The following is a 26630-nucleotide window of genomic DNA, read 5'->3' as shown; positions in this document are numbered from 1 at the left end:
TTTTGTTTGGGATCCTGGTTTCAGAGACTTTATTTAGTTCACTGTGCCCAGGAAATTGTGGGAGGACCAGCAGCTTTCATCATGGTAGACTAAAAAAGAATGCTTGAGCTCCAACCTTCCTCCATTTTCTTTTATCCCATCCTGGCCCTTGACTTCACAGATGGTGCTAGAAGCCCCTCATTCCAAGTGGGTCTTTGCTGGCTCTGGAAATCTCTCTGCAAAGGCCCAACAGACACCTAGGAAGTTCATTACTAATCTGGGTGCTTTATCCACGTCAAATTGATAATTCAGATTTACCTATACCTATACAGCAATCAGACACCCTGGATGCTGTGACTGATGGGTAGATACAGTAAATAGACAATCCATGAGTGCCTCTGACTGGCTAGGTTGTTCCCTTCAAACAGGCCCTGTCCAGCTCAGCAGCCAGAGCCTAGGATTCTACAATCAGACTACAGTCCCTAGCTAGGGTGATTACACCCCACTCTTGCTCCCCAAGACTTCTATTCCCTTAAAGAACAAATTTACTGACCATGACTAATCAAATGCAGGCATGCTATAGGCATGCTCAGAACTCTTCTATCAAAATTCTAGTGTGGACTCAGAACTCTCCAACCCACTCAGACAGATATTAGGCTTAAACCTTCCAAATAGGTAGTAAAGCTTGGGTCCAGGTGACTCCAAGAGATTATACAGGTACATGCTAAAGAAAGGAAATCAAACACGTAAGCACACTGCTCTTTAAGAATCAGCTCAAATAAAATATCACAGCTTTTATTAAAATTACAGTGGAAACCAAGTCGCAGGAGAAGTATACTGGAGATAACATTTTACCATAAAAATAGTTTTCCCCTTTATGGTCAACCTCTGGTTCTAGTACACCAGCTCAAGATGTCCCTTGATATGTTAGCAATTAACAAGGTTTCACAGAATACCAAGTACCTATGTCACTTACCCTATTGCCCGAATTTCCCCTAGGAAAGTTGAACCTCCCTCAAGAAACACCAGACATTCCCACAAGCACATGAAGGCTCCTCTGTGGAGTCCAGATAAACAGGAAGCAAGATGTGAGACACCCAGAGAGACTCAGGAGATAGACATGTAAGGTCATCCTGCATTATGGAGATAAGCAGAGCTAAAAAGGCACTCACCATTGGCTTGTGGTTGGGAAAAAATGTTTGCTCCACTAGTGGAAACTTCTCAGGACCCAAGGAATGGAAGATCTTAATGAGCTGAGAGAACTGGGAGAGAAAAGGAGAGCTCATTAGCCAGCTAGGGTTTCCAACCAGAATCCTGGCTTGTACTCGACCCTGGCTGTCAAGTGTCTGTCATGTGCTAAGTTCCAGAAGCTGTGGTCCACCACTAGGATCAAAAGCCATCTTCCGTGGCTAGGTATCACTCTCTTTTTTAACCACTTGTGCCTTCCTCTAACCTAGAAGGCTGGCAAGTCACTGGCTTCAGTTCAACATTTTACAAGCACTTAACTGCATTCTCGGTCATTTCACACAAGGTCCTTGCCCCCAGTACAATTTTCTAGGAATCCTGCTATCCCTCTGCCTGCAATGTCTATCTTTCTAGGACAGCATTGTAGGCACTTCATGATGTTCCCTCTGAGTCCAGACTCTATTATTCAAATTTACTGTTACTTATTATCTATGAGACCTGGAGGGGCAGGGGTCACTGTAGGTTTCTGAATGTCAGTTTCTTAAATTGTACATACAAGGCTGAGATGCTAAGGTAGTGCTGTTAGGAAGCATGGGGAATTTGGGAACAGAAGAGAGTGGGGGCCATCAGGAAGGCTCCCTGGACCTACCATATAAAAAGAAGAAGGATATTCTGTGTGTTTAAAGAGACCACTGTTTCTGAAGGCCCTCAGTAGCTGCCGTGGTTATGGCCTCAGGTGCAAGAGATAGTGAGGAAGTAAGCAAAGGGTGATTCATTATATGTCATCATGAGCTTTAAAAGTCTGGATCAAGAATGTTATTCACTCAGAAGGCAAAGGAGAATTACAAATGGATACCAGAACTTGGACCTGGTTGGTACCTGGTAGCTAGAAGAAAAGCCATATTTGGTGCCAGCCAAATGCTAAGATCTTGGACAGAGAGACAAGGAAGCTAAGGAAATTCCTACTCTACAATGGATTCCTGTGTTCTCTTGGGGAACAGCTCACATGTGCAGCACAGCACAGAGTCATTTTAAAGGGCATGGAGAACCTGAGAAATAAAAGAAATGATGTTTGGGGTTATCCCTCATTTTGTAGATGAGAAAACTAGAGTTCAGGGAGGGAGTGTAACTCATAGCTAAGCTGGTTGGTTATGGAGAAGAGCTGTAGCACTTCCTGCCAGCTATGTGGTTCTCAGTTTCCTTTTATGTACAGTGGAGATTCCTACTTATTGGGGCTGAGCACATGACATAGTGAATGCTAATAAAATTGCTGCTGTCAAAACTATGGACAGTTTCCTTTTCATGGCGCTCAAATCTTAGATTCCATGAATGAGTCTATGACACCAGGATACCACAGGCAGGATGACAACAACCAAGCCTATCAACATATATTGAACTAATCTAAATAGTCATTCAACAAATAATGAGCGCCATCCCAATACAGACTTAGTCCATGTGTAAGAGGCAAGAATTATTATTTCTTGTGAGTATGCTATGTAGCATCCATGATTACAAACACTTTACATGCCCCAACTGAAAACCAGGAAGGCCCTATTATTATCATCCTTTTCTAAATAAGGATGCAAAGTTCAGAGAGTTTAATGTAATGGCTCTCAGGCACATATTATGTGGAGAAACTTGGCCTTGGGTAATCTAGCTCCAGACTAATCAATGCCCTTCTCTCCCAGATAACGATAGACAGGCAGCCAAACAGGGTGGACCAAAGATTTCATAGCATTTCTCCACACCTATAAGCCTCATTTGTCGCTCTCCAGGTATGCATCATAGGACAGATGACACAGTTGTCATATTTGTTAATAGACTGTTCCACTAGAATGGGAGATTAAGTGGCAGGCACTCTGGTATTATCACTGTATGTGTGTTTGTCTATGCTGTTCTCATATTACGAGACAGATGACAGATAAAGGAATGTTATTTAGGTGCAAATCCATGTGTCTGTGTCGGGTAACCAAGTGGACTTAGGGCCCTGAGAGTATTTGAGAGAATGGAGGAGGGCTGGTATTTTAGGAAGACCCTTTGTTTTTGACGACATGTGAATGGAAACGTGAGAAATGAAATGAATGGTGGAGACTACTGAGTCAATGGGGAGAAAGCAAGTGTGAAAGCTGGAGAAAGAGGGCTTCAAGTCTGGTTTCACCATTCACTAACTGTAAGGTTCCAGAGAGTTCCTATCTGGCCTGAAATTAAGCCTTCTTCTCTGTATAACAGAAGGATGATGCCATCTTCAACTACAGTAATAGCATGGGCACCTGTAGCAGTTTTCTGATAGTCAGTAAACATTTAGTAACTTCGAAGAAAAACTGTAAGAAAATTATACTAGGATATTAAAAACAGCAATATATGTTTGTTTTTGTTTGAATCACGGTCTCACATAGTAGCCTGGGCTGCCTTAGAACTCTTACTACATAGCCAAGGATTACCTTGTTTGATCCTCCTGCCTCCATCTAGTAAGTGCTGGGATTATAGGTAACAGTACTAGTTTATGAAGCACTAGAGACTGAGCCCAGGACTCTACCAAGAGAGCTATACTTCATCAAGATTAGTGTTCCTATAATACAATCCTGTATCATAATGTGTTATACATAATATTTGTGAGGCTGCAATTCCCAAAAGAGACCTGGGGTCAATTTGCTTGTTCAGTTGTTTAAATAAGATTCCCCTCCTTGCTGAGGCTCTGTGTTGGGAAATGGAGCCATTTACAGGGTGGGAGACCACCTCATGCTTTAGGTGGGCTGGTCTGTCACCTACCACCCAGGGCTTGCTGCAGAAGTTGTATACAGAGTATAGAGAGTTGACAGCCGGAAGCCCTCCATACTGGAGGCCGATGACCAGGCTGCGGTAGTCTTCAGCCAGAGCCATGCTGTAGGCATGTTGTCGGACCAGGATGAAGTCCGGTTTGAAGGACCTGCCAAGAGAAGGAACAACAGTGATAGCACCACATGGCAGTATAACCATGGCTTGCTGGTCATAGCCCTGACCCTATGTGATTCCTACCCATAGGAGCTCTCAGCTGAAAGAGCAGGGTAGTAGAGGGGATGGAAAAGGCCAGGCACAACTCACAGCTACCCAGCTACAAACCAAGTGAACTAAAAAGAACAGATACTTTCTTGTGTTTGGGTTTTAGGCTGTTTCCTAAATTGCCAATATATTTATAACCAGGAAAAATGTCTCAGATGACTGAGCAATGGAATAACTTTTTGCTAGGTTCTGAGCAACATACAGAATATATGCCTTCCTTTCTGTATGGATGCTCCCATTTCTCAGAGGTACATCCTAAAACTTGGGAAAATTCATAATTTGCTCAAATAGAATGTTTCAGGGAATGGAAGGGTTAGGTCTATAGCTGTCAACTGTCTGGTGTTTGGACTTCCTCCCTGTACGTTTCCAATCAAACTGGCCTTGTACCTTTTAAACAGCAGCCCCTGGAAAGTGGCAAACTCCAAGTGCACACAGGTTCTCTGCTAGGCCTCTCTGGAGAAAGGGTCCTGGTAAATGCTTGACAACAGGGTTCAGGGAGGGTGGTGCTTCCCCTATTTATATGTAGGAAGATTGCAGTTGTGAGAAATTAACTTCCCCCAAACACAAAGCTGGTATACAAGATAGTTACCTTTGGTTCAAGCCCTTATGCTTTTTATTCCACACCCTGGATTCTGGCAGATTTACAGTGTTCTATTCACACTGTCAAAGGCCAACTTATTTTAAGGCTCCTTACTTTTAAAACACACAGGAAAACCAGCCTCACAGTGGACAGAGGGTCGACACTCAACACGGCGCTATTGATTTGCCTGTCTCATCTAAAGTCATATCCTTACCTTCACAGAAATTTGTCTCTTTAAAATAATTCAAACGTAAGCTAAAATAACTCTCAGAGAAGGACTCGATCCCACTGAGGACAGACAAAAAGAACGTGCACAATGTAGATGTGTCTCAGGTCATGTTGACCTTGGTTCTAGATGGATGCCCTGTTGTTTGACTCCCCCAGGGCAGGTATGTGAAGGTTAGGTGTGGTGGGGATGCCTGTGAACATCACCTCTCCCTCCTGTCAAAGCAAATGCGTCTTCTCCATTAAATGGTGACTCATCTCCACTGACCACTTAGACCAGATTGTGGCCTGTGGCATAACTCACAATTTGTTTGTAGGCATGGTCAGCCTTAGTGTAGAAAAGCTGAAGTTAGACTCTTGGAATGAGAGCAACTGAGATGGAAGAATGTAGGAGGCATTTGATGGCAATCAGAAGCACTTATTTGCAACAGAATTGTTTTCTACTTTTATGATTTACCAAAAAACTCATGGAATGTACAAGGAAGTAAACAAATTGCAGGAGACTTTATAAAGTGCAGAGAAAATGCCTAACAACCTTTATATACACATTTTTATCCAACTATGCATTTTACTATATACAGCATGCATCATACATATAATTGATTTCATGCTTTCTATCAGTTATGATTCTAAGGTTTTCTACATAATGCAATGATATGAATAGTTCCTCTATGACCAAAATAACCTCAAAAACACATTTCTTTCTTTTTCCTTTCTTCCTCCCCTCCCCTTTTTTCTCCTTCCTCCCCTAGCTCCTCTTTCTCCATCCCCACCTCTTTTTTCTTTTCCTTTTCTTCTTCTTCCTCCTCTTCCTGCTTCTCTATTTCCTTTTCTTCCCATTCCTCTTTTTAATCACTGTTGGGAATCATATTTGGGACCTTGCACATTCTACGAAGCACTTTGCTTTCTTCCTTTGGTAATTCCCTCACACTGCCCATAAAGGATACCCCCCAACCCTGCGTGCACATATGTACACACACACACACACACACACACACACACACACACACACGGCAGTTTCAAGGTTCATTTTCCCAATTTCCATCTCACGGGGAATTTTATTTTATTGTTCTTTTCAGTACTGGGGACTAAATCGAGAACCAGTACATGCACTAGTATTGATGTATAACACTTTTCTTTTTTCTTTTGAGACATCATCTCCTTAAGTTGCCCAGGCAAGTCTTGAACTCCCTCTGTAAGCTAGGCTGGTCTTGAACTTGTTCTTTCTGCCTTAATCTCTCAAGTAGCTAGTGTTACTGGCCTGTAAGCAATGAGTGTTTCAATCTGATGAGTCATCCCCCAAAAGATACCCTGCATGTCTCTGTTATTTGACTTTTATTTTTAAAAATTAATCATTTGCTTTGTCTTTTTTTTTTTTTTTTAGTTTTCTAGGTCATTGTTACTGTAATTTTTTCTTTTTAAATTATTTTTATTAATTACAATTTATTTATTTTCTATCCCAGCTGTAGCCCCCTCTCCCATCTCCTCATAATCCCACCTTCCCTCCTTCTCCTATGTCTCTCCCCCAGTCCAATGATAGGGTAGGTCCTCTTTCTCTTCCATTTGACCTTATCCTTACCATTCCACAGAGGAAGACAAAGAAACCAGTTCTGATGAGAGCTGATAGGCTTTGTCTTTCTTTTATGACTCTGCTCACATCTTTTTTTTTTTTTTTTCAACGCAGTTTATTCAGGAACCTTGAACAATCATCTGACCCTGGGGAAAGCCAGCCCACAGCTTAAATAGCCTCTGGGTAGCCAACCCCAGTGTGCCACGTGGGCAATGCAGATAGGTCCACATACATGGAAGCAAGCCAGATCCTCAGCCTTAGCCAAATGTGGAGTTGTTCGTGACAGAGAGCACTCACCATCAGGAAGGTGGAAGGTGGAAACCAGCTCCATCTTTAAGGCGCGGCATTACGCAGCTCTCTACAGTTCCCCCTTTTTGTTTTAGACGCATCAGGCAAGAGTAGAGGTCTGATCTCTGATATCAGAAATAAATTGGGACTTTGTACTGATGTTCATTTAGGTGTCATCCACCCAAAGAGCAACAGACCCGTCCGATACCTTTTTCTCAGAGGCGGGACATGGGGCATCAACCCGCATGCAATCAGACAAGCTCTTCTCTGGGTCGAATCTGCTCACATCTTTTCCCATGTTGAAAAACAACAACAACAACTGTGGTTCTCCACTTTGCTCTCTCATATAGCAGCACATTAGGAGCACTGCCTTTGCCCCATTGAGGGTGGTAATGTCTTTCCTGGGTGCATCTTTTAAGAAGGCATGTAAATGCGTTAGGCCCACACTTCCCTGGCTTAGTTTTTCAGCTGTTGCCTTTCACTTATTTTCTCCGTTTTGCTGCTTAGAGGGTTCAGACACTCAGTCAGAATCCCCTCCTGGCCAGGTGGTCTACATCGCCAAGAAGAATGGCAGGGAATTCAGTTTCTTGCCAGGGGTAAAGCCTGTTTGAGGAAGCAGAGGTCTCAGGTGGCTATTTACTCTCCTAGCTTTTTTTAGATGTGTGAAAAATTCATAACAGAGACATTAATAAAAAATATGAAACTTCATAAGAAAAGCAATTTTCTCTGCTTAGGAAGAGAGTGTCCAGACAAGCTTCCAAGAATAGAATAGTGTTTAATTATTTTTAATTTTTATTCCTAATTATGTGTCTGTGGGGAGAGGAATGGAGACGAGCTAAGTATATGGCTACAGTACTCACAGAGGCTAGAAGAAGGCATTAATGAGAGTATGCATAAGTAGGAATGAATAAACAATATACATGAGAAGGAATGGTCACTGTGAAGGGGAGGGAGTTCTTTACTTGTGGTCACAGGGAAGAAACGAAGTCTGATGGTCAGAGTATCCAGGCAATAGTATGTGACCCTGGTAACTATGGGGTTGCTTTACAGTGATACATGTTCAGTATTTATGGAGGACTATCAGCATTGACAAGAAAATTTTAACCCCAAGGAACTCAAGTTGATCTCCTGTGTGTAAAGTTATTTTCACATTCAGTGTGTGAATGAGAGCTGGCTAGGCATGTGTTACAATCTATAGACATAGTCACTGCCTCATAGAATGCACAGGCTCTTTTATGACAGAGCTCTGAGGAATGTAGACAGATTAATGACCAGTAGCAAGTAGCTGCTTCCTTTGAACCCATATTCTGGTTTCTCTATGCAGGTAGAGGATGACCACATTCTCCACATCTTCCAAACATCCATGCCTCTGGTCCCCAGATATTTCCAAGCACTATAACATAGACTGAAGATGTCAAGATGATGTGAACAAGATCTCTGCTATTATAGAACTAGCAACCCGGAGGAATCTAGAGCCACGTGTATAAAGGAGATACTAAACAAATATCAAACACATTTGTGTTTATTCAATAACTATGTTGGCCCTAGTCACAATAGCCAAGTTATAGAATCAGCCTACGTGCCTATCAAAAAATAACTATATAAAGAAGTGGAGTTTTAGTCAGCAATAAACCAGAACAAAATTACATTATTTGTAGGAACATGGATACAAACAGAAATCATTGTGTTATGCAAAATAAGTCAGACTCAGAAGGACCACATACTTTCTTTAATTTGGGGAGCATAGATTTAATCAACTATATATTTTCTTTAATTTGGGGAGCATAGATTATATATAGGTATATATAATCATAAGACATAGGAAAGGCGAAACAAGGTTGCCTGGTTTGTGGAAAATGAATATGATTAATGGAAAGGGGGAGTAAGAAGAGTGAGTGACTACAGTAAAACTATATGAATGTCTTGTTGAAGAAATGCCTGTGACCTCTTCTGATATATATATATATACACACACACATATATATATATACACACACAACAAATATATATAAAATTTTTTTAAAAGTAAGCAAATGAAGTGACAAAGTATGGATGAGATGCTCATGTGGCCCTAATATATTCAGTTCTAGCTGGGGCAGATCTGGGTGCATGCTTATAGAAAGTCTTAAGTCTTTGAAAAGAAGTAGATCTTCTTCATGGACAGTGATTTAAAGTTTCTCCAAGGAGCAGGAAGAATGTCATGGATTTTTATCTGCCAATACCTTTTTTTTTTGGCAGGCAGAACTCATGATCAAATTCCCTCCCATTAGCAAATTGTTGTGTTACTGTGGCAGAAACTGGTCTGAATATTGGGACCCCTAAGAAATGGCCTCATCAGACTCTGGAGTTGCTGTTCATGAAGTGTAGTTTGGAAAAGGAGTTGTCATATAAGAAGTTAGTGGATGGAGACTGTTTGTTTTTTTTTTTTTTCTACCTGTAAGAATCCCATTTGCTGCAAAACAGATGCTCTTATAGTCTTATAGGGACAGAAATAAAACTCCTGCCTGTGACTGCCTAATCCTTGACATCCATAGAGCCTGGCTTACAGTCACCTTCATCTTCTTAGCTAAATGAGCCATGAGGTCTCCTTTCTTGCTTGGACTCTAATGATTCCAGCAAGTAGGTTTGCCATCAATATTGCTCTAACCCTGGGACAAAGCAACTAAGTTTGAAACCAATTCTGTGGCAGGAATACAGAGACTTGTACAGCAGCACCAGAGTTGAGCATTGGTAAAACATGATAAGGCACTCCCTCGGCAGCCCATCACTGCTTTCTTTCCATTTCTACAATCCCTCAGGGTCCATGTCTTGTGCCTTTCATACCTGGGCAGGATCTCTAATAGTCCCCTATAAGTTGGCACTGAAAACTCTTGCTGGGGTTCCTTTTTATCTCACCCTTACACTTTAATATGAGTTCTTGGACCCAGGTATGTCTTAGAAGTGGCTGTCAGTACTCCAAGGAAATTGACAATGGCAGATAATTAAATGGTAAGGACAGGACAGATGGTACATTGCTGGGGATTACCAAGGGCTTGAGGCAGTCAAGAGTCAGGGGGCCCAAGGCTGAGTCACTCTGAACCACTGGAGAAGTGTTATAATTCCTTCAACTATGTGAGGCCTTGCAGTAGAAAGAATGGATTCTGGCAGGTCTTTGCCTGGGACCTCAGCTAATGAGCAGGAGCCTCATTATTCTCAGCTGTTTCACTGAGATTTTGTAACTATCCCTTGTTCTTAAGCTTCTAAAGTTGGCAAAAGGTGATGATCATGCTGACTTGGGTCAGAGCCTCTTCCATCACATCCGTATCTGTTCCTAGCCAGACCTGGGAAGGCTCCAGTCATTACGATCTCTGTGAACACCAGCGGAGAAACTCCTTGTTGCGTATGGACTGTTTATACTCCCCAGAACCCTCTCTACTCTGCTTCTATACACATAACCTTTGGTGTACAATCTAGGACCCAGGCGCTCAGGAAACTGCAAACCACCAAAAGGGAGGGAAGAGTTCTGAACATCAGGGCTGTCTTTGTGTCTTAAGGCTCATTATAAAGGTATTTTGCTGCAAGTGTAAATCACAGGAAATGTGCATGCTCTAAAGAGGGTGGGGACTGAACTCACCAGATGGGGGTATTTAACAATTAACAATGCTTCCTGAGGACCTGCAAGAAATTAGTCCAGGCCCAAAAGACATTAGGTGGCAGCCAACCAGAAATCTGGGAAGGAGCAGAAAACAGGATACTGTAGCCAGGGTGGGGGGACCCACAGGGAAGCTGCCAGCTACATGTGCCAGTGGGGAAGAGACTTGAAGGAGCTGATGGGCAGCCTGCTTTCATGAATCCCAGGACCTTTAAGTACTAGAGGTTAATAAAACACATGGGATGTCGAAGAATGCAGGTTTCCTGTCTCCATTCTCAGGATCTTGGTCTCTTCATCCTAGGCTTTTCTTTCCCTTTCACGTAAGAGAATTTGTAATTGGCTCCATTCTCTTCCTCAGTCCTTTACCCTGGGGATTCTACCTGTCCTGGCTTGAATCATGTCTCCACAAAGCATAGGTTGAAATCCTGACTCTTGTTGCCTGTAAGGTGAATTGACATGGAAATAAGGTCTTTGTAGTTAGCATTGAGTTAAGACAAGGTCAACTAGAAAGGAGTGGACCATAATAATAATAATAATGACTGTCTTTGTAAGAGAAAACTATTCACATACACACAAACACATGAGAGAGAGAAACAGAGAGAGAGAACACCAATGATAAAGGAATCAAAGATGGCAATGAAGGTTTGTAATCTAGAACATTCCAAGGACAACAATTGTGCTGACAAACTGTCAGAAGGTAGAAGAGGTAATAACATGTTCTCCTTGAGACCTCCATGGGACCAGACACCCTGACTCTAGGATTAGAGCTTCAGGATTAGGAGTGGATGCATACTAGTCACTTAAGCCCCAGAGCCTATGGTGCTGTGTTCAGCAGCCTCAGTAATCCAATTCATTGGGCAGCCCCATATTCCACTAGCTTCTAGGATTTTCTGGCTTAGTTTGTTTTTCTATATAAACTCATCCATATTTCTGTGCTCCTCTTGTCAAAACAGCAGCCCTGTGGTAGTCTATTCTAGGAATTGTAACAAAATACCACACTGTGTAGCTTATAAACAATAGAAATTTATTTCATATGGTTTTGAGAGCTGGAAATCGAAGGTCAAGGAAGCAGAAGAATCAGTGACTAGTGAAGCCATATTTTCCAGTTCATGGCTGGGCCTCTTTGTTGTACCTTTACCAGGTAGAGTAGAAAAGAGTGAAGGAGCTCTCCAGGTCTCTTAGCAAAGATACTAATCTAATTGTTGAGGGTTGCATCCTAAACTTTTCGCTAACTCCCAAAGGAGTTAATACTAGCACATGTGTTTGTGGAAGATGTACATTTAAACTATAGCAGTTATCAAACCCAACAAGTAAAGAGTATCTTTACTTATGAAAATGCACTGGAAATTAATGTTCATGTTTTTTTATTATACAACAAACTCATCAATACATAGGAACATGGACATTTACCAAAATGCTAACCTGGTGATTTGGAGAAGAGAAAGATGGGAAAAAGTTGGATCTTCTTTAGCTATTTTCTTCACTAAAATAAAGCAGCACAGAACATTTTTATATGCAGGATTGAAGAAAAAGGCTATCTTTATTCTGGAGGGAAAAGTCTATAACTGTAATGTATCACAGAAAACTCGAAAACACTGCCACATGGATAAAACTATCTAAAAAAATAACCTGTCTTATCTCTAAAGTCTTGAAAGATGACAGTTTGAGAGAAGGAATGGAAAACTGTTTATTTGGTATAGGGATGAGAAGTAAGCAGGAGAATGGGTATTTCCTTAAAAATGTCCACTTTTCTTATAATGTGATGTTAACCAAAGATTACAGTTGTCAGGCAGCTATAGATCATAGGTAGATGGATGGACAGATAGATGACTAGGCTGCTTAGATTTAATGGTTAACTTGACACAACCTAGAATTACATGGAAAGAATCTTAACTGAGGAATTATCTAGACCAGGTTAAGCTGTGAGTCATGACTATGGGGAATTGTCTTGACTGTTAATTGCTGTAGGAAGCCCTAGTCCATTGTGGGTAGCACCATTCCCTATGCTTGGCCCTGACCCATAAAAGAGGAGGTAAAATGAGCTGAATACTGAGCATCAAGTAAACAACGATCTATGTGTTTGTTTTCTCTCTGCTCTTGACCATGTTTTGAGCTACTACTTTGACTTTCCTGGAATAATGGAAACAAGTGTCAACTTGTTAACACTCTAGTAGAGCCCCAATTGTGTAGGAATTGTGTAGATGGGATTGGTCTATGTGCACATCTGTAGTGGTTTGTCTTGATTATTAATTACTACAGGATAGACAAGCGCATTGTGGATCTTGGAATATAAGAAAGCTAGATGGAGCCAAGCATGGTGTCATACATCCTTGGTTCAAGCATGGGAGACAGATATAGGCCAATAGAAGTTGGCCTAGTCTACCTTGAAAAAAAAACAAAAAACAAAACAAAACAAAAAGCTAAATGAGTGAGAAACTGAGTCAACAGTGTTTTTGCCTGCTTGTTTGTTTGTTCTTTATGTCCCTGCCTTCATTCCTGCCCTGACTTCCTTCAGTGATGTATTATGACCTGGATTTGTAAGCCATGTAAACCCTTTCCTCACCAAGTTGCTTTGGGACAGAGTGTATGAAACTAGGATGGTGACCTTAAAGAGTAAGTTAAATAAACCCTTTCCTCCTCTATGTTGCTTTTGGTCAGGATATTTTTTTCCACAACAGAAATACAATTAAATAATAATAGAGAGACAAGAAACAAGTCTCTTCCACTGTCTCTGCTAGACCCTTGCCTTGCTTCATTGTTGAGACTGTTGGGCCAAGACAGTCTGTGCCAGCTGATTCCAGTCCCCATGTTTCCCCTCATGACATTACCTCTTCTACCTAGTGAAACTACACTAGGATCCCTTCAGAATGCCATGCCCACATAAGGTGTGGTAGGAAACACATATTATCCTAGCAGTGGTGAGGCAAAGACTGGTGGCTCCCTAGCCAGCAGTCTGGCAGAATCTAGGAGCTCCAGACCAATGAGAGACCCTGCTTCAAAAACTAGGAGGGCAGGACCTAAAGAATGATACCCAAGGTTGATTTGTGGTCTCTGGGCACATGCACACACATTTACATATGAAATCCACACACAAACACACATAAATAAATAATTGGCAATGACTTGCTCTTGTCTTTATCTGATCTCAGATTATAGCTACTATAATAAAATGAAAGCCCAAGCTTTCATTTTAGCATCAAAAAGAAAACCTGTGAGAAAACTGGGGCACAGAGCTATTAGAGAACTTCCCAAAATCACACAGCTCTTATGAGTGAAGCCAACCAACCAGTCCTTGCAGCCACTGGCTTCTCAAACTCAGTGGAATGCCTGGGAGTTTTCCTATGCATCAGAGGAAATTAGAGAACATCTCTAGCTTCTAGCCACTAGCTGCAGTTGCAAAACCATGCTCATTTGGGACAACCAAAAATTTCTTCAGACATCACCTAGTGCACTGTGGAGCTCTATTTATCTAGGAACTTTTCCCACCTTGTCCTCACAGGACATAAAAAAATTACTTCCTCTGTGCTGGAACTCATCTCTAGGTATTTCATATTATCTTTAATATCACTAAATTTGTTCCTCAAGATGACCTTATAATGTGGAGCCTATTAAAACCCCTAGTTTTTAAGAAACTAAGGCATGGGAAATTAATCAAGTAAGAACAAATTCCACTGAGAGTTGCTGTGTGTGTGTTCCTATGTGTGGAGGCCAGAGGTCAACTCAGGGAGTTGTTTTTGTGAGACAGGGGTCTCTCATTAGCCTGAAACTCAGCAAGGAGGCTAGGCTAGCTTCCCAGTAAGCCCCAGTGATTCACCTGTCTCTGCCTCCCTACTGTTTGTTTTGTTTTATCTTAGTTTTTTGAGATAAGGTCTCACTAGGTCAGCCTAGTCTGACCTGGAACTCACTATATACCTTAGGGTGGCCTCAAGCTTGCAGGCATCCCCGTCTCAGCCTCTGAGTGCTGGGATAGTTGGCATGAACACCAGGCCCTGATGCTTCTGGGACTTGAGAACATGCATTTCTTGGCTTCCTAGCAGGTGTCGAACAAACAGGTTCATATCAGAACAAATGCACAATGGACACGGCTTCTCTAACCAATGTACTGGTATATGTAACATGAAAGACACTTGAAAAAATAACATTAAAAGTGATTGGAAGATGACAAATAACAAAAATAATGGGGAAAATCAATCTCTTACCTAACCCCAATTGTCCTTGGCTCATTTTTCCCCTCAGTACCCTTCTTTCCTCACTGGCAGAAAGAGTTTAAGTAGAAGAACCCGAGGGCCTTTTGGAAGCTCTCTACCTTGGGAAATTAGCTTTCAGTCCCTGCTCCTAGCATCCATGTTCCTTGGTGCAGTCCCTCATGTTGGAATTTTATCAAGAACCACCAGGACTCACTGTGGGTCACTAGCTGAGGAACGGTCACTTATAAGCCTCATCTCCTAGGATCCTCACATTCAACATCTATGAAGGTGGTGCTTCCCCTGTCCGGGGTTTCCAACATGAGGAACCCAAAACAGAGTTTGGAAGCATGTGACTCAACGATGGAGACAAAAACAGAGGAAAGGAATTCTGTTGACTAATATGGTGTTTGGGATTCACAGGGGGACCTGGAGCATAACACGCTTGCAAAAACGGACTGGGTTATAGCCATGGAAATCTGTTACTGACTCTGTAGCAGGTGGGGATGGGGTTAGGGAGCTGTGTTAGCTTTTCAGTTGTCTGGATATACAGTTATCCTCAGCTCAAGTGACAGAGAAGGCCCTGGCTGTAGTGTCACTAAACTATGTTGCTTTCTGGATGCCTTGGCTGGCACAGAGCTGAGCAGACAACCAGCTTTTATGCAATATTCATTTCAACCCACTTTGCAGATGAGGAAAATTCAGACCTGGGTAGTTAAATACATTCCCAGAATATGAAGCTAATTATGGTTCATAAACAGTTCCCATTCCTAAAGAGCAGGACCTATGTCTGAAGTGCTTCTGTTTCCCTAGCAGGGTATTGAGGTACATTAGTCAGGCTGCTTGTAAGATGAGGTTCACTGGGGCTTGGGGCCTCCAGGCTTAGAGATATAGAGGACTCAGCCCCACCTACGTGGGTCCTGGGGTGTTCATTCTTTTCCCACAGCTGCCTTAGCTCTGAGGGCTCTCAGCAGGCTGCAGTACCATGGGCCTCCTGCCAGGCCACTGTTGCTGGGGAAGGGACATTATTCATCCAGGAGATAAGGCAGCTGTTGAGAGGTGGGCCTCCCAGCAGCTGTTCCTTCTTGGCATGGCTGGAACAATGTGAGAGATATGTAGGGATGTGGGGGAGGTGAAACCATTTTGAGATAAAATGATAATAATAATATTTTGCCCTGGAGTGACAGGATAGCACATTTCAGACGAGACAGGAGTTAGCAGAGATGTGTGCCCTGAGCCTTCTCTCATGGAGATCTATGCCGACAAGTCATGTGCCTGTTGCCGTCAGGTAATAACCATCTAGCCAGGGACCACTCAGCACTTTGATAAAAAAATACACACTAGTAGGTACAGAATTCTAGAAAAACATCTTTATCCCCTAACCAGGCTGGGCCCTGGGGTTCAGAACTTCCAGGTTGGCCACTGCCTACAATCCTCATCTACCCCACGGTCCTCAAAAGTCCCATCAGGGATCATAGGTCATATCCTTCCTGCCATATCCCAAGGTTTCCCCTCTTCCTTCATGGCGAGCTTCTTCATGAGAAAACTTCCCTCTTGAGAAACAAGATGGGTCCTGTTTTATGAAGTGAGCCATCAAAAGATACCATGAATGTTTCCTCAGAGAGGGAAGGAATGATTAAAATGATTAAATAAATTAATGAAAAATAAAAAAAAATGAAATGAAAAGAGGCTCAGTGTTGGCACTATTTCTCCTCAGAAGCCCTTTCTTCCTTCCTTCTTCTGAGACATGATTCCTCTGCACTGTTTCCTCTCCAACCCCACCATGGCCCTTAGGACACACATACATCATGCCTATCTGCATGTCTAGAATCTTGCCAATTGCAAAGATTTCAGAGATTGAATGAAATGATGAGACTAATGGGAGCAACTCAGGGGCAGGGATGGATGAGGACTGCTCTGCACAGAGAAGGCTGTGGAGGGGCAGAAAATGAAAGTGGGCCCTGCCTACCCTGCTGGAAACACATGGCAGTGATTTTCAGGACATCACCCAGCCAAAGGTTCCAGCATAAATGCTTCCAGCTTCACCTTAAACTGTGGACAGGAACTCATTAATACAGTATGTTGGCTGCTTCCAGTTTGAATGCCCATCAGAGAAAGAGTAGGAAGGAGCAGCTCTGGGGAAAGCTAGATTCACTAGATGTGCCTGGAGCTCTTTCTCTTCTGTTTTGGCAACTGACAGATCCAGCAGAGGGGCAAAGGGACCCTCTGTCTCAGTTAGACATTAGAATCCACCAGAAGCCTTCAGAATGATTCTAACCCAGTCCTTCCTCCTTCTCATTCATCCCCAAGTGTTCTGATGAAGAGTCAACGGCCACATGTATCAGGGTGATCCTAGAAAAGTTAAGTAGTGGGCTGGAGAAAGGACTCAGTTAGTAAACTGCTTGACTCAATCCCCAGACCAATGCAGAAAAGCTTGTGTGGTGGTACACACTTGTAATGCCAGTGCTGGGGATGCAGAGACAGGTGGATCCCAGGAGCCAACCAGTCTAGCCTAAATGGTTAGCTCCTGGTTAACCATTTGAAACCCTGGCTAACATGAGAAAACCCATGTTAAAATACAAGATGTTTGCACCAGAGGAATGATACCTGAAGTTTTCCTCTACGCTCACAATATGCCAGCACACACATGTGCACCCAGTGTAAATATATTCCACTTGAGAGATACATAAGCACACATAGAGACACACATAAACACAAATATTTTAATGTTTTATCACAGTTATTTTTTCATATGTGCAGATGTTTATGCACCACCATGCACATGTAGAAGTCACAAGACAAGTTGTGGTGCTTGGTTCTCTTCTCGTACCCTCCAGGAAACAAACTCAGGTCATCAAACGTGACTTACCCAAAAGATTTTTAGTAAATCTGAAAAATCCATTACTAGTGACATCATCGTCATGCTAACACTGGAGCATAATACATTACTCAGTACTGATGCTGATATGAGTACACCTTCTGTACTGTCAAGCCTGTAAAATCATGGTGCCACTATGTGCACATTTCATCCTTCGTAATACTAACGGGTGACTATGATCTTTGTTTTACAATTACCATTCTTCAGTTTTATCGTTATTTTGGATTGTGTCCCTTCTATTCATAAAAAAAAATTTACTATAGTAAAATTTAAATAGTCCACCCTGTTGTCCTGGCAGTTGTCTCACCTATCTCCTGATACGACATCTCTTTGCTGCAGCAAGAGTCCATGTTGAGTGACACATCCAGAAGGCTTATGTAAGTAATTTCTGTATTGTTCGTCCACAGTGAGATTCTCAGACCAAGCCTGTGGTGGTTAAACTCCACTGCCAACTTGACTGGATTTAGAATCATCGAGGCCATACAGTTCTAGGTGTGCCTGTGAGCATGCTTCCAGAAAGGTTAAAGAGAAGAGAAAAGATCTACTCTGAAGAGGGTTGAGTACCACTCAGTGGGATGGGGTCCCACACTGAATAAAGCAGAAGGAAGTCTCCCAAGTGTCAGCAGCCATTTCCCTCTGCTTCCTGAGAAGACACAACATGACCAGGTGCTCCTGTCTCCATTGCTGTGCCTCCCCCACTGTGATGGATTACATCTGCTAAGACCATGAGCCAAAATTAACCCTTCCTTCATCAGCTTTTTGTCAGGCATTTTGTCACAGCAAGAAGAAGAGAAACTAATACAACATACCCTTCATTAAATGATAAGTGACCATAACCAAATGTGGGGAGTTTTAGAAGAGTCACAGGTTAATGTACAGTCCTTTCAGTGAGCTTGGGGTGCTTTTCATAACCATGGAATTAAGCATCTTCTGTGAATTCTTGTGACTTTTGCTCTCACATAGCATCAGATCATGGGGATTGTTCCATTTCCATAAACACAGAAAAGCTTTTTTATTTTCAATTGTGTCTAAGCAAATAGCTCTACTAAAATTTATTTAACCATTCCCTGAAGATGCAGTTTTGCCTAGATGACCTGGAAGTGACCTTTAGGAGCAGAGTGTGACTTGTCAGAGCTGGAGGCAACCTCTAGGAGCTAAGGTGGCCTTTAAGAGCTGAAGGGGGACTCTAAAGGCTGAAAGAAGACTCCAGCTAACAAACAGCTAAAAACCACACCTCCAGTTCATGCAGGAGATAAATTCGTACAACAAGCTGGATGATCCTGTAAAGAGCTTCCCTGCCACTTTGCCTAAGAGCTGAGCCTCTGCTGGCATCCATGTTATAGTCTTGTAGAAAACTCAGCCGAGCCTGCCCAGAACTCTGAGCCACACAAGCCAGCAGAAAATTATGTGGTGTTCTAAATTCTTAACTTTGGGGAAGTTTAACTGGGCACAAAAGGCAAATAGCCCCCTCCAATGCTTCTGCTCCATCCTGTCTCTGAGAGGTCTCTGTCACCTGATGTTCCACCTTCTGCCCATCACATCTCTAGCTGATGGATATCTGGTTTGTCACCAGCTTAGGATTGTTTTGAATAAAGCAGTTTTAAAGATTCTTGTACACATCATTTAGTGGGAATGTTTTATTTCTTCTGAGGAAAAAAAATCTCATAAGAGAATGGATCCTCTGGTACATGCATATTTAACTGTAGAATACCATCCAAACAGGAGGCTGGAGAGATGGCTCCACATTTAAGAGCTGTAGCTATTCCTGGAGAGAAGTCAGAGGTTCCTAGCTCCCAATAGTGAGTTACAGTCATTTCCAACTCTAGCTCCAGGGAATCCAACACCCTCTTGTGGCCTCCACAGGGACAAGGCACACATTTGTGTACATATATACATGTAGGTAAACACACATATGAAAAACCTCTTGGAAATCCTATCAAACTGTTTTCCATAGCAAATGTGCACCATTTCATAGACTATCACAGCTAAGGCAAGTTCAGCACTATACCTCATCACCCATAGTTTGAGTCATCATCGTAATCTGATACTTCAATATACTTTTCTTGTTATCTTCCCAGCCATGTTTGGTATCACTTATGTGCTTACTAACTACGCTTTGACATGTCTTTTGTCTATTGTCTGTTGAAACGTTAAGGTTTTTTTTTTTTTAAGCCACCTGCAGGGATGTTTTAAAAAAGGATTCTAAATTAAATATGACTAGCATTTAATAGACACTAAATAAAACAGAAATAATATTGCATGTACATCTTCTTGTATGCCCATTTGTGTGTGGATGGGTGTTTCTGTGGAAGCTAAGGGTCACACTGTCCTGTGTCATATTATTTATTTAGTTAGTTTTTTGAGACAGAGTCTCTGTTTAGTCTCAGCTGTCCTGAAACTCGCTGTGATCTTGAACTCATAGAGATACCCTTGCCTCTCCTTCTGCCTTCACCATCCAAGTGCTGGGATTAAAGGCATGCACTATCTCTGCCCAGTTTCCTCTTTTTTTTTTTTTTTTTTTATCTCCTCTGAACCTAGGACTGAGTGATTGAGCTAGGCTGGCTCACTAGTGAGTTCTAGGGATCTTCCTGTCTCCATGCCAGATTCTAGAGAGCATATTTGGTGAGCCCTCTACAGAATCATGTAGCATTTTTTTTTTTAATCTCTAAGTGACCTTGAAATAATAGCACCAGGGACTGGGGAGATGGTTCAGTCAGGTGAAGTGTCTGCTACTGAAGAATGAGGATCCGAGTTCAGATCTCTACCATTCTTATAAAATCCAGGCATGGCTGTGCAAACCTCACTAAGTCATTGAAAGTACAGTATGCTCCAGCCTCCCCATCCTTACAGTGCATATGATAAATGCCTGCTTCATATACTGTTATAAGTAGTGATATACCTGGCATGTAGTGCTATATACCATTGCTATATAAGTAATTAAAAGAAGAAAAGAATCATTTCTTCAAAAAAAGGAGAGGGGAGCAAAAGAAAGAGAGACTAACAGACATGATGGAGCAGTAATGAGTCCCTAGGACTGGAATCAGGAGGATATCTGGGTAGGAGGCACAGCCTAGTTTTGGGGAGGATGAGGACTTCTGCTCACCAACACTGAAGGTGCAAGAAACCTGGCTCTCTTAAGTGGCACTAGTTTTGGGCATCCTCCAAGGACAAGTGGTGAGGTCCCCAGCTCTGCCAGACTTGGCTTCCCATAACATGCCCCACACCTCTATTTAAGGCAACAGAGACCTCCAGCGTTTCATTGCAATCTGAGGTCTATTAGTGTCTGTGTCTGCCCAGCTGTCACAGGGTGGAAGGTGGAGGACACTGCCAAGCATGTGCCAGAAGAGGGGCAATAGGGATCTTGTAACTGCTATCCATCAAAGATGCTAAAATTAGTACACCTCACTCATTCCTCTTGACCTAACTCATCTCACTCTTTTTTGTCTGTCTGGCTTCCAAACACACTGGTGGAAGGTCAGACTATGGCCTCCAGAGGAGAGTGAGGCAGTGATGGTGTCCAACTCACTTTTCGGGGGTTCAAATGTTTCCTTAAGTGGATAAAAAAATATTGGAATTTGATTTAAAAATATTCAAGAGCACACTAAGGTGTGTGTGTGTGTTAGAGAGAGAGAGAGAGAGAGAGAGAGAGAGAGAGAGAGAGAGAGAAAGAGATCTTTGAGGGACCCTCCCCACAGAGTCAAAGATCACACATACTCAACATCCATCTATGTTGTTCTGTATTTCCATCAGAAACACACATACACACACACAGCACACCAGTGCATCTATTTCTAAATAAAATAAAGTAACACATACATGTTTTCTTATGATCTTTTGAGCCTGGCTAACTACTTCCAGAGATCTTTGTATGCCAAAATATAAGCAGAATTGGACATGGATCAGGCCCTGTGAGAGGAAAGGACTAGCTTAGAAGTTTAGGTAGGACCAGGGGTTCCAACCTGGGAACCCTATTTTAGTATACAGGTGTTTGGGAGTTAGGCCAGGCTCTTGGGAGCTTTGGGAGTCTGTCTCAAACAAGGTCTTCATACACACAATAACATGATGCTTCAAAGAATTACATTTATGATGGAACAAAAGAAGGAATTGGGGCATCTCTCTCTCTCTTTTTTATTAAAATCCACTTAGCAGCTCATTACAGGAGATAAGAAGCTTAGATCTCATTTGCTTTCAAGGAAGACTTAGATGTATAGGTAGAAAGTCTGCAATATTATGCTATATAAAAATACAAGACATCTGAGGGTTTTCACCTCAGAATTTAAAATTAATTATAAAACACAGCAGCAAAGATAACATTATATAAAGCTTTTTCTGCAACTTCATAAAAGGAGGACAAATAGTCTTTCCAAGTCAGATACAACTTGTTCCTCGAATATCTGGTGGTGGGGTTAACTCCTCTGTCCCCTCAAAGGCCACTTGAAAAGGAATTAGGGGGCACATTCTCTAACCTTTTTTTTTTAAGCTTTGAAAGATGTAGGAAGTATTGTTATGTAATAGTTCAAGTCATGACTTCTCCAGGGAAATAGGGTGACCTGTACCCTTCCAGCCTTCCAGCTTCTCAGAGGCAGACTGTTTAGACTAATCTAATCACTGAGATGATAGACTGAGCACTGTGGTAAAGAGAACACATTTCTTTCTTCTGGCTTGGTCTCTTGGGCTGGGAAGGTTGCAGGGACCCCCTCATGTGTCAAACCACCTGCCTCAGCACTGAGCTCTCATGGTGCCTTGGGAACATGGGTACCTGGATCCAGGTTCTGTGTGAGACACAAGAATGTCTAATATCTAATACTTAATATCTAATGCTGCCATCCTTTGAAGCCTTCAGGTTCCTGAGGCATGAGTCTCCATCTGTCTTTTGGGAACCCCATTCTGGCATGCACTTGTGTAAGGGCACTCTCCTGTGGAGGGGGTTCTCTGCCTGGGACTGAGATGATCTTCACTCAGGTTTCCTTTGAAAAGCAAAGGTAACAACAGCACATGTCGGGCAGTGCATAAGTAGACTGGAGTGCACAAAAGATCTCTGGCTGCTGCTGTCACACAAGCAATTCTAACCATGTTCGTTATTTGTCCTTGGGATCTGGGAAAGTCTTTAACTTGCCTGAGCTTCAGTTTTCTCATCTCTTTAATGGGGAGAATAACACATTACCAGGCTTACTGTTTTTCCCCCTTTGGTAATACTTTCACTGATATTTATTCACTGCCATCTGTGCATCTGTCAGGGCAGCAGGTACCTGTGGCAGGAGCCCAGTCTCTGTTTATGAAGATGCCTGAAGCTTAAGAGAGTATCAGACATACAGAAGGTACTCAATAAGTATCCAAGGATTTAAAGAGTAGTGTTTTTGTCAAGGCTGAACCAAAGAAGGATATGTAAGTGAGGTGAATAATATTGATTGTCAGCTTGATAGGATCTAGAATTAGCTGGAAGAAAAGCCTCTGCATCTCCAGATTAGATTAGCTGAAGTGAGGAAGTCCACCCTAACTACAGGTGTACCATTGCATGAGTTGAGGCCCTCGACTTGCATATAAAGGAGAAAGAGCCACACACTGACATCGACCCCTCTCCACTTCCTGACTGTAGTAACAATGCTATCATCTAACCCAGTTTCTTGCCTCCATGCCTTTCCTACCACGACAGACTTTATCCTCAAACTTTGCACCAAAGTAAACCTTTTCTTTATTAACTTGCTTTTGTCAGGTATTTTGTCACATTAAAAAAGTCACTAATATGGTAGATTGAATTGATAGTCAGAATGATGCAGTGTGTGTGTGTGTGTGTGTGTGTGTGTGTGTAGGGTAAATGCATTTGGGCTATCAAAAAAGTCTTCAGGGGTCAAGGATGTAGCTTGCTTGAACTTGATTTACATTACTCAAAAAATAAAAGACAAGCAATGTTGGAAGAGAGGGGGTGAGAACCTGGGATGCTGCCCTGACTTTATCCTCACCTGCTATGTGAGCACACAGGCATCCAAGTTCTGAGTTCCTCTCCTGTGAAATTAGGAGTGACTTGTCCCCTCAGAAAGGCCAGGTGGGTCACTGTTGGCCAGTATCTGGTGCTATGCCTGACTCACAGCAGGACCCACGCACATGTCCCTGCTCTTGTGATCTCTAAGGACAGTGTGAATAGGCACCTCACTCTGGCCAAAAGCTTTTTGTGTGCTCAGTTCCACCATGAGTGAGGCTACTGGAGGTCTGAGGTGGTCTCCTGGCTCTGTCCATGGCACTGTGATAAGACTGAGAAAACTTTGTTACAGGAGTATGTATGGGCAGGAAGGGGCTGTATCAGATGGACATGAAAACTCCACAGGTCCACCACATGGCTTCATCTATATAAGCATGTATTGGAAAAATTATGTTTCCCCTCACTGAGTAAAAATGGTTACTGGAACCACCTCAGCTCCCATTTTCCAGTTGTTGGCATCTGCTGTGGGATTGTTATCGTTTTTGTTAGTAAACAGCATGTATGCACCATGATAGAGCCCTCAGAGTAGTGGCCTGGATTAAACACACTTTTGGAGAAGTCAGAGGACAAAAGAGGAAATGGAGATTTGATGTTTAGAACAGTTGGTGATGGTCCTGCTTTACAGAGCAGAAACATGACAGCTTCTGGTTTCAAATGATAGCCATCAGATTCGGTATCCATGGTTTAAACAACAAGCCCTCAGTGCTCTGATGCTTTCCAGGTTCAGAGACATATTCAGAGACACAATAATTGATACTAAGTCCCTGTGTCTGGAAAATATTCAGAAGTAGTGGGGACTATGGTGAACTACAGAGGCTGTACTGATGAGGAAACAATCCTGTGGCACATGTTGGATTAAGTGAAGGTTTTGGGCCCCGATTTTCTGCCTGTAACACTGAAGTAATAATTTTATTTCTCTCATAAGGCTGTCTTGAATGTTGAGTTAGCAGGTAGCAAATGGAAACTGCTACCACCAGAGGGGAACCTGCGTTGCAATCTTTCAAAACATCCACTTACTGATAGTAAGAAGTGAGTACACTGACAACCAAGTTTGGCTTTTTGTTTGGTTTATTTTTTAGATATTGTGAAGTGCATTTAGGGTCCTGTGTGCACTCAGCAAGTGTTCTACCATTAAACCATGCTGCCAGGACTATTTTTACTTCTTATTTTGAAATATGGTCTCCCTATTTTTCCCCATTTGGCCTTGAACTTTCAGTTGTCTTGTTGCAGCTTCCTTAGTAGCTGGGATTACAGGACTGTGCCACTGGGCCCAATTTAGCAATCAAGTTCTGGCAGTGTTTCTGGGGCCTTTCCTTCTCCTTCAGAGTGTCACTGCAGTTTGTGGTGGGGATGGCTTCAAGAAGACTCTAAGTCTGCAGACACAGGCCACAGGCCCACATAGCAGTGGTGTCCTCCATGACTGACTGCTGTAGCCCTCAATCCGCTCCTGGTTACCAGTGGCCTCTAGGCTGCAAAGAATGTGCTCTACAGCTGGCAGCCTTCCAGTGACCCGAGAAGGGAGCCTCATCCTTTCAGGATGTCTCAACTACAGATAAAATCCTTCCTGTGTTCCAACTCACAGCTGGCAGGGGCCATTGCCAGTGACTGATGGCAGTGGGTGAGCTGTCAGAAAGATGTGTGTGTGAACAGAGCACCAGTGAGCCAAGGCAAGGCACGCATTCAGAAGGCTGGTGGGAAGCCTCACAGTAGCACAATGGTTTGTTGTGCACCTACTATGTCCCTGGCCCTGTGCCAAGCATTCAGGACGAAGTGGTGAAGTCTCTGTTATAGTTTTCCTAAACCTGTGTTTACTGTCGCAGGGCTCTGTGACAGCAAGGATTTCTCTTGGTCTTTGGATCAAGCTAGGGCATACCTACCCCTCGTTTCCTCCATTTTAGACAGGCAATAAAAGAAACTTGTTCAAAGCTCAGAATGTGGCAGCATAAGACCTGTTTCACTTTTAGGCTTGGGTATCCATCTGGACTACACTTCCCAGCATGCCTCAGAGCAGCGTGCAGCCACGTGATTACATTCTGGCCAACTGGATGAGTGGAATGCTTTGAGTTTTGTTTGTGTAAACTGAGCTTCCAGCAGGGAGGTTGGCACCAGAGGCTTGCTGGCTAGCTAACCATGCTAAGCTAGTGGTGGTGCCCCAGGTTCAGTAAAAGACCTGTTTTTTTTTTTTTGTTTGTTTGTTTGTTTTTTTTCTAAACCGTCTTCCAAAGAAGCAAGAAAAATTACTTTATGGAGGGAATGAATAGAGAAGCAGTGGGACTATCACTGCATTCCATAGCTGTGGACTGTGTCTCACCTACCATTGGGGACTTTTAGATGGGACAAAGAACCTGTCTTGTGTGGGATGAATTCACTTTCTTCCTTGTCCAGTGCTGCAAGTGATGGACCGGGTTGAGAGGACCAGAAAGGCAGTCTTCTAGGCCTGTTTAAAGTCTAGATGGGGAACCCTCAGTGGTCAGTTGCTGTCCCTCTTAGAGTTTCCATCTTCTAGGTGGTCACAGCAGGGTCAAAAATTAATGACCTTGCAGTTTCTGATTTGTTCTACCCTCCCCAAAGAAAACAATTTTCATAAGTCGGACACTTTCTGTGTTATTTCATTTAGTCTTAAAAGAGATGAATATATGTTTTTCTTTATTTGTTTGTTTTTCATAAAAGAGGACTTAGAATTTCTGTTTCTGTCTATAATAAACCTATTGGTCAATGACCTGCCATGTCACCCTGGCTCACACTTTCATGAAGCCTATCCTCTAGCATGAAGCCTCGCTCCCAATATATTAAAACCAGAGTGTGGAAGCATGGAGGCTCTGAGAGACAGAGGTGAATGAGCAAAGAGATGTACTCAGTCTCCCCACCACCTCAAGCCCTGTTTGTCCAGGCTGAGGCTGTCCACTGAGCATGTGCTGTATATTCAGCCTTCTTATGGGCTGCATACTCACCACCTGAAGAAGAGGAGTCCCACAGGTTTGTGGGCATGAAGCCACAACCCCAAGGTTCCTAATAACTGGTAACACAGTCATGGGTTCTACACACAAGCGTGAGGGAGTATGTGGGGTGTTGGTCCAGTGGCAGGAAGCTGGCC

At 42.7% G+C, this 26630-nt stretch overlaps 2 protein-coding genes across 8 annotated transcripts in view; one reads left to right on the top strand and one right to left on the bottom strand.

Annotated features, from left to right (window-relative positions):
• The window catches only part of Syn3 (synapsin III), a 496250-nt gene that overhangs the window by 322582 nt on the left and 147038 nt on the right, over positions 1–26630 (bottom strand). For all 7 annotated transcript variants that reach the window (XM_060377798.1, XM_060377800.1, XM_060377801.1 and 4 more), the window contains exons 5-6: positions 3934–4090; positions 1152–1241 (exon numbers count right to left, since the gene is read on the bottom strand). In XM_060377798.1, the coding sequence (XP_060233781.1) occupies positions 1152–1241; positions 3934–4090 (247 nt within the window). The remainder of the gene's footprint in view (positions 1–1151; positions 1242–3933; positions 4091–26630) is intronic.
• The window catches only part of Timp3 (TIMP metallopeptidase inhibitor 3), a 118415-nt gene that overhangs the window by 51911 nt on the left and 39874 nt on the right, over positions 1–26630 (top strand). The gene's annotated exons all lie outside the window — the stretch shown is intronic.

The sequence above is a fragment of the Meriones unguiculatus genome, chromosome 2 (genome assembly GCF_030254825.1).
Source record: "Meriones unguiculatus strain TT.TT164.6M chromosome 2, Bangor_MerUng_6.1, whole genome shotgun sequence".
NCBI lineage: Eukaryota > Metazoa > Chordata > Mammalia > Rodentia > Muridae > Meriones > Meriones unguiculatus.
Note: the sequence above shows the minus strand (reverse complement) of the source record. Positions and strands in the feature narration are given on the sequence as shown.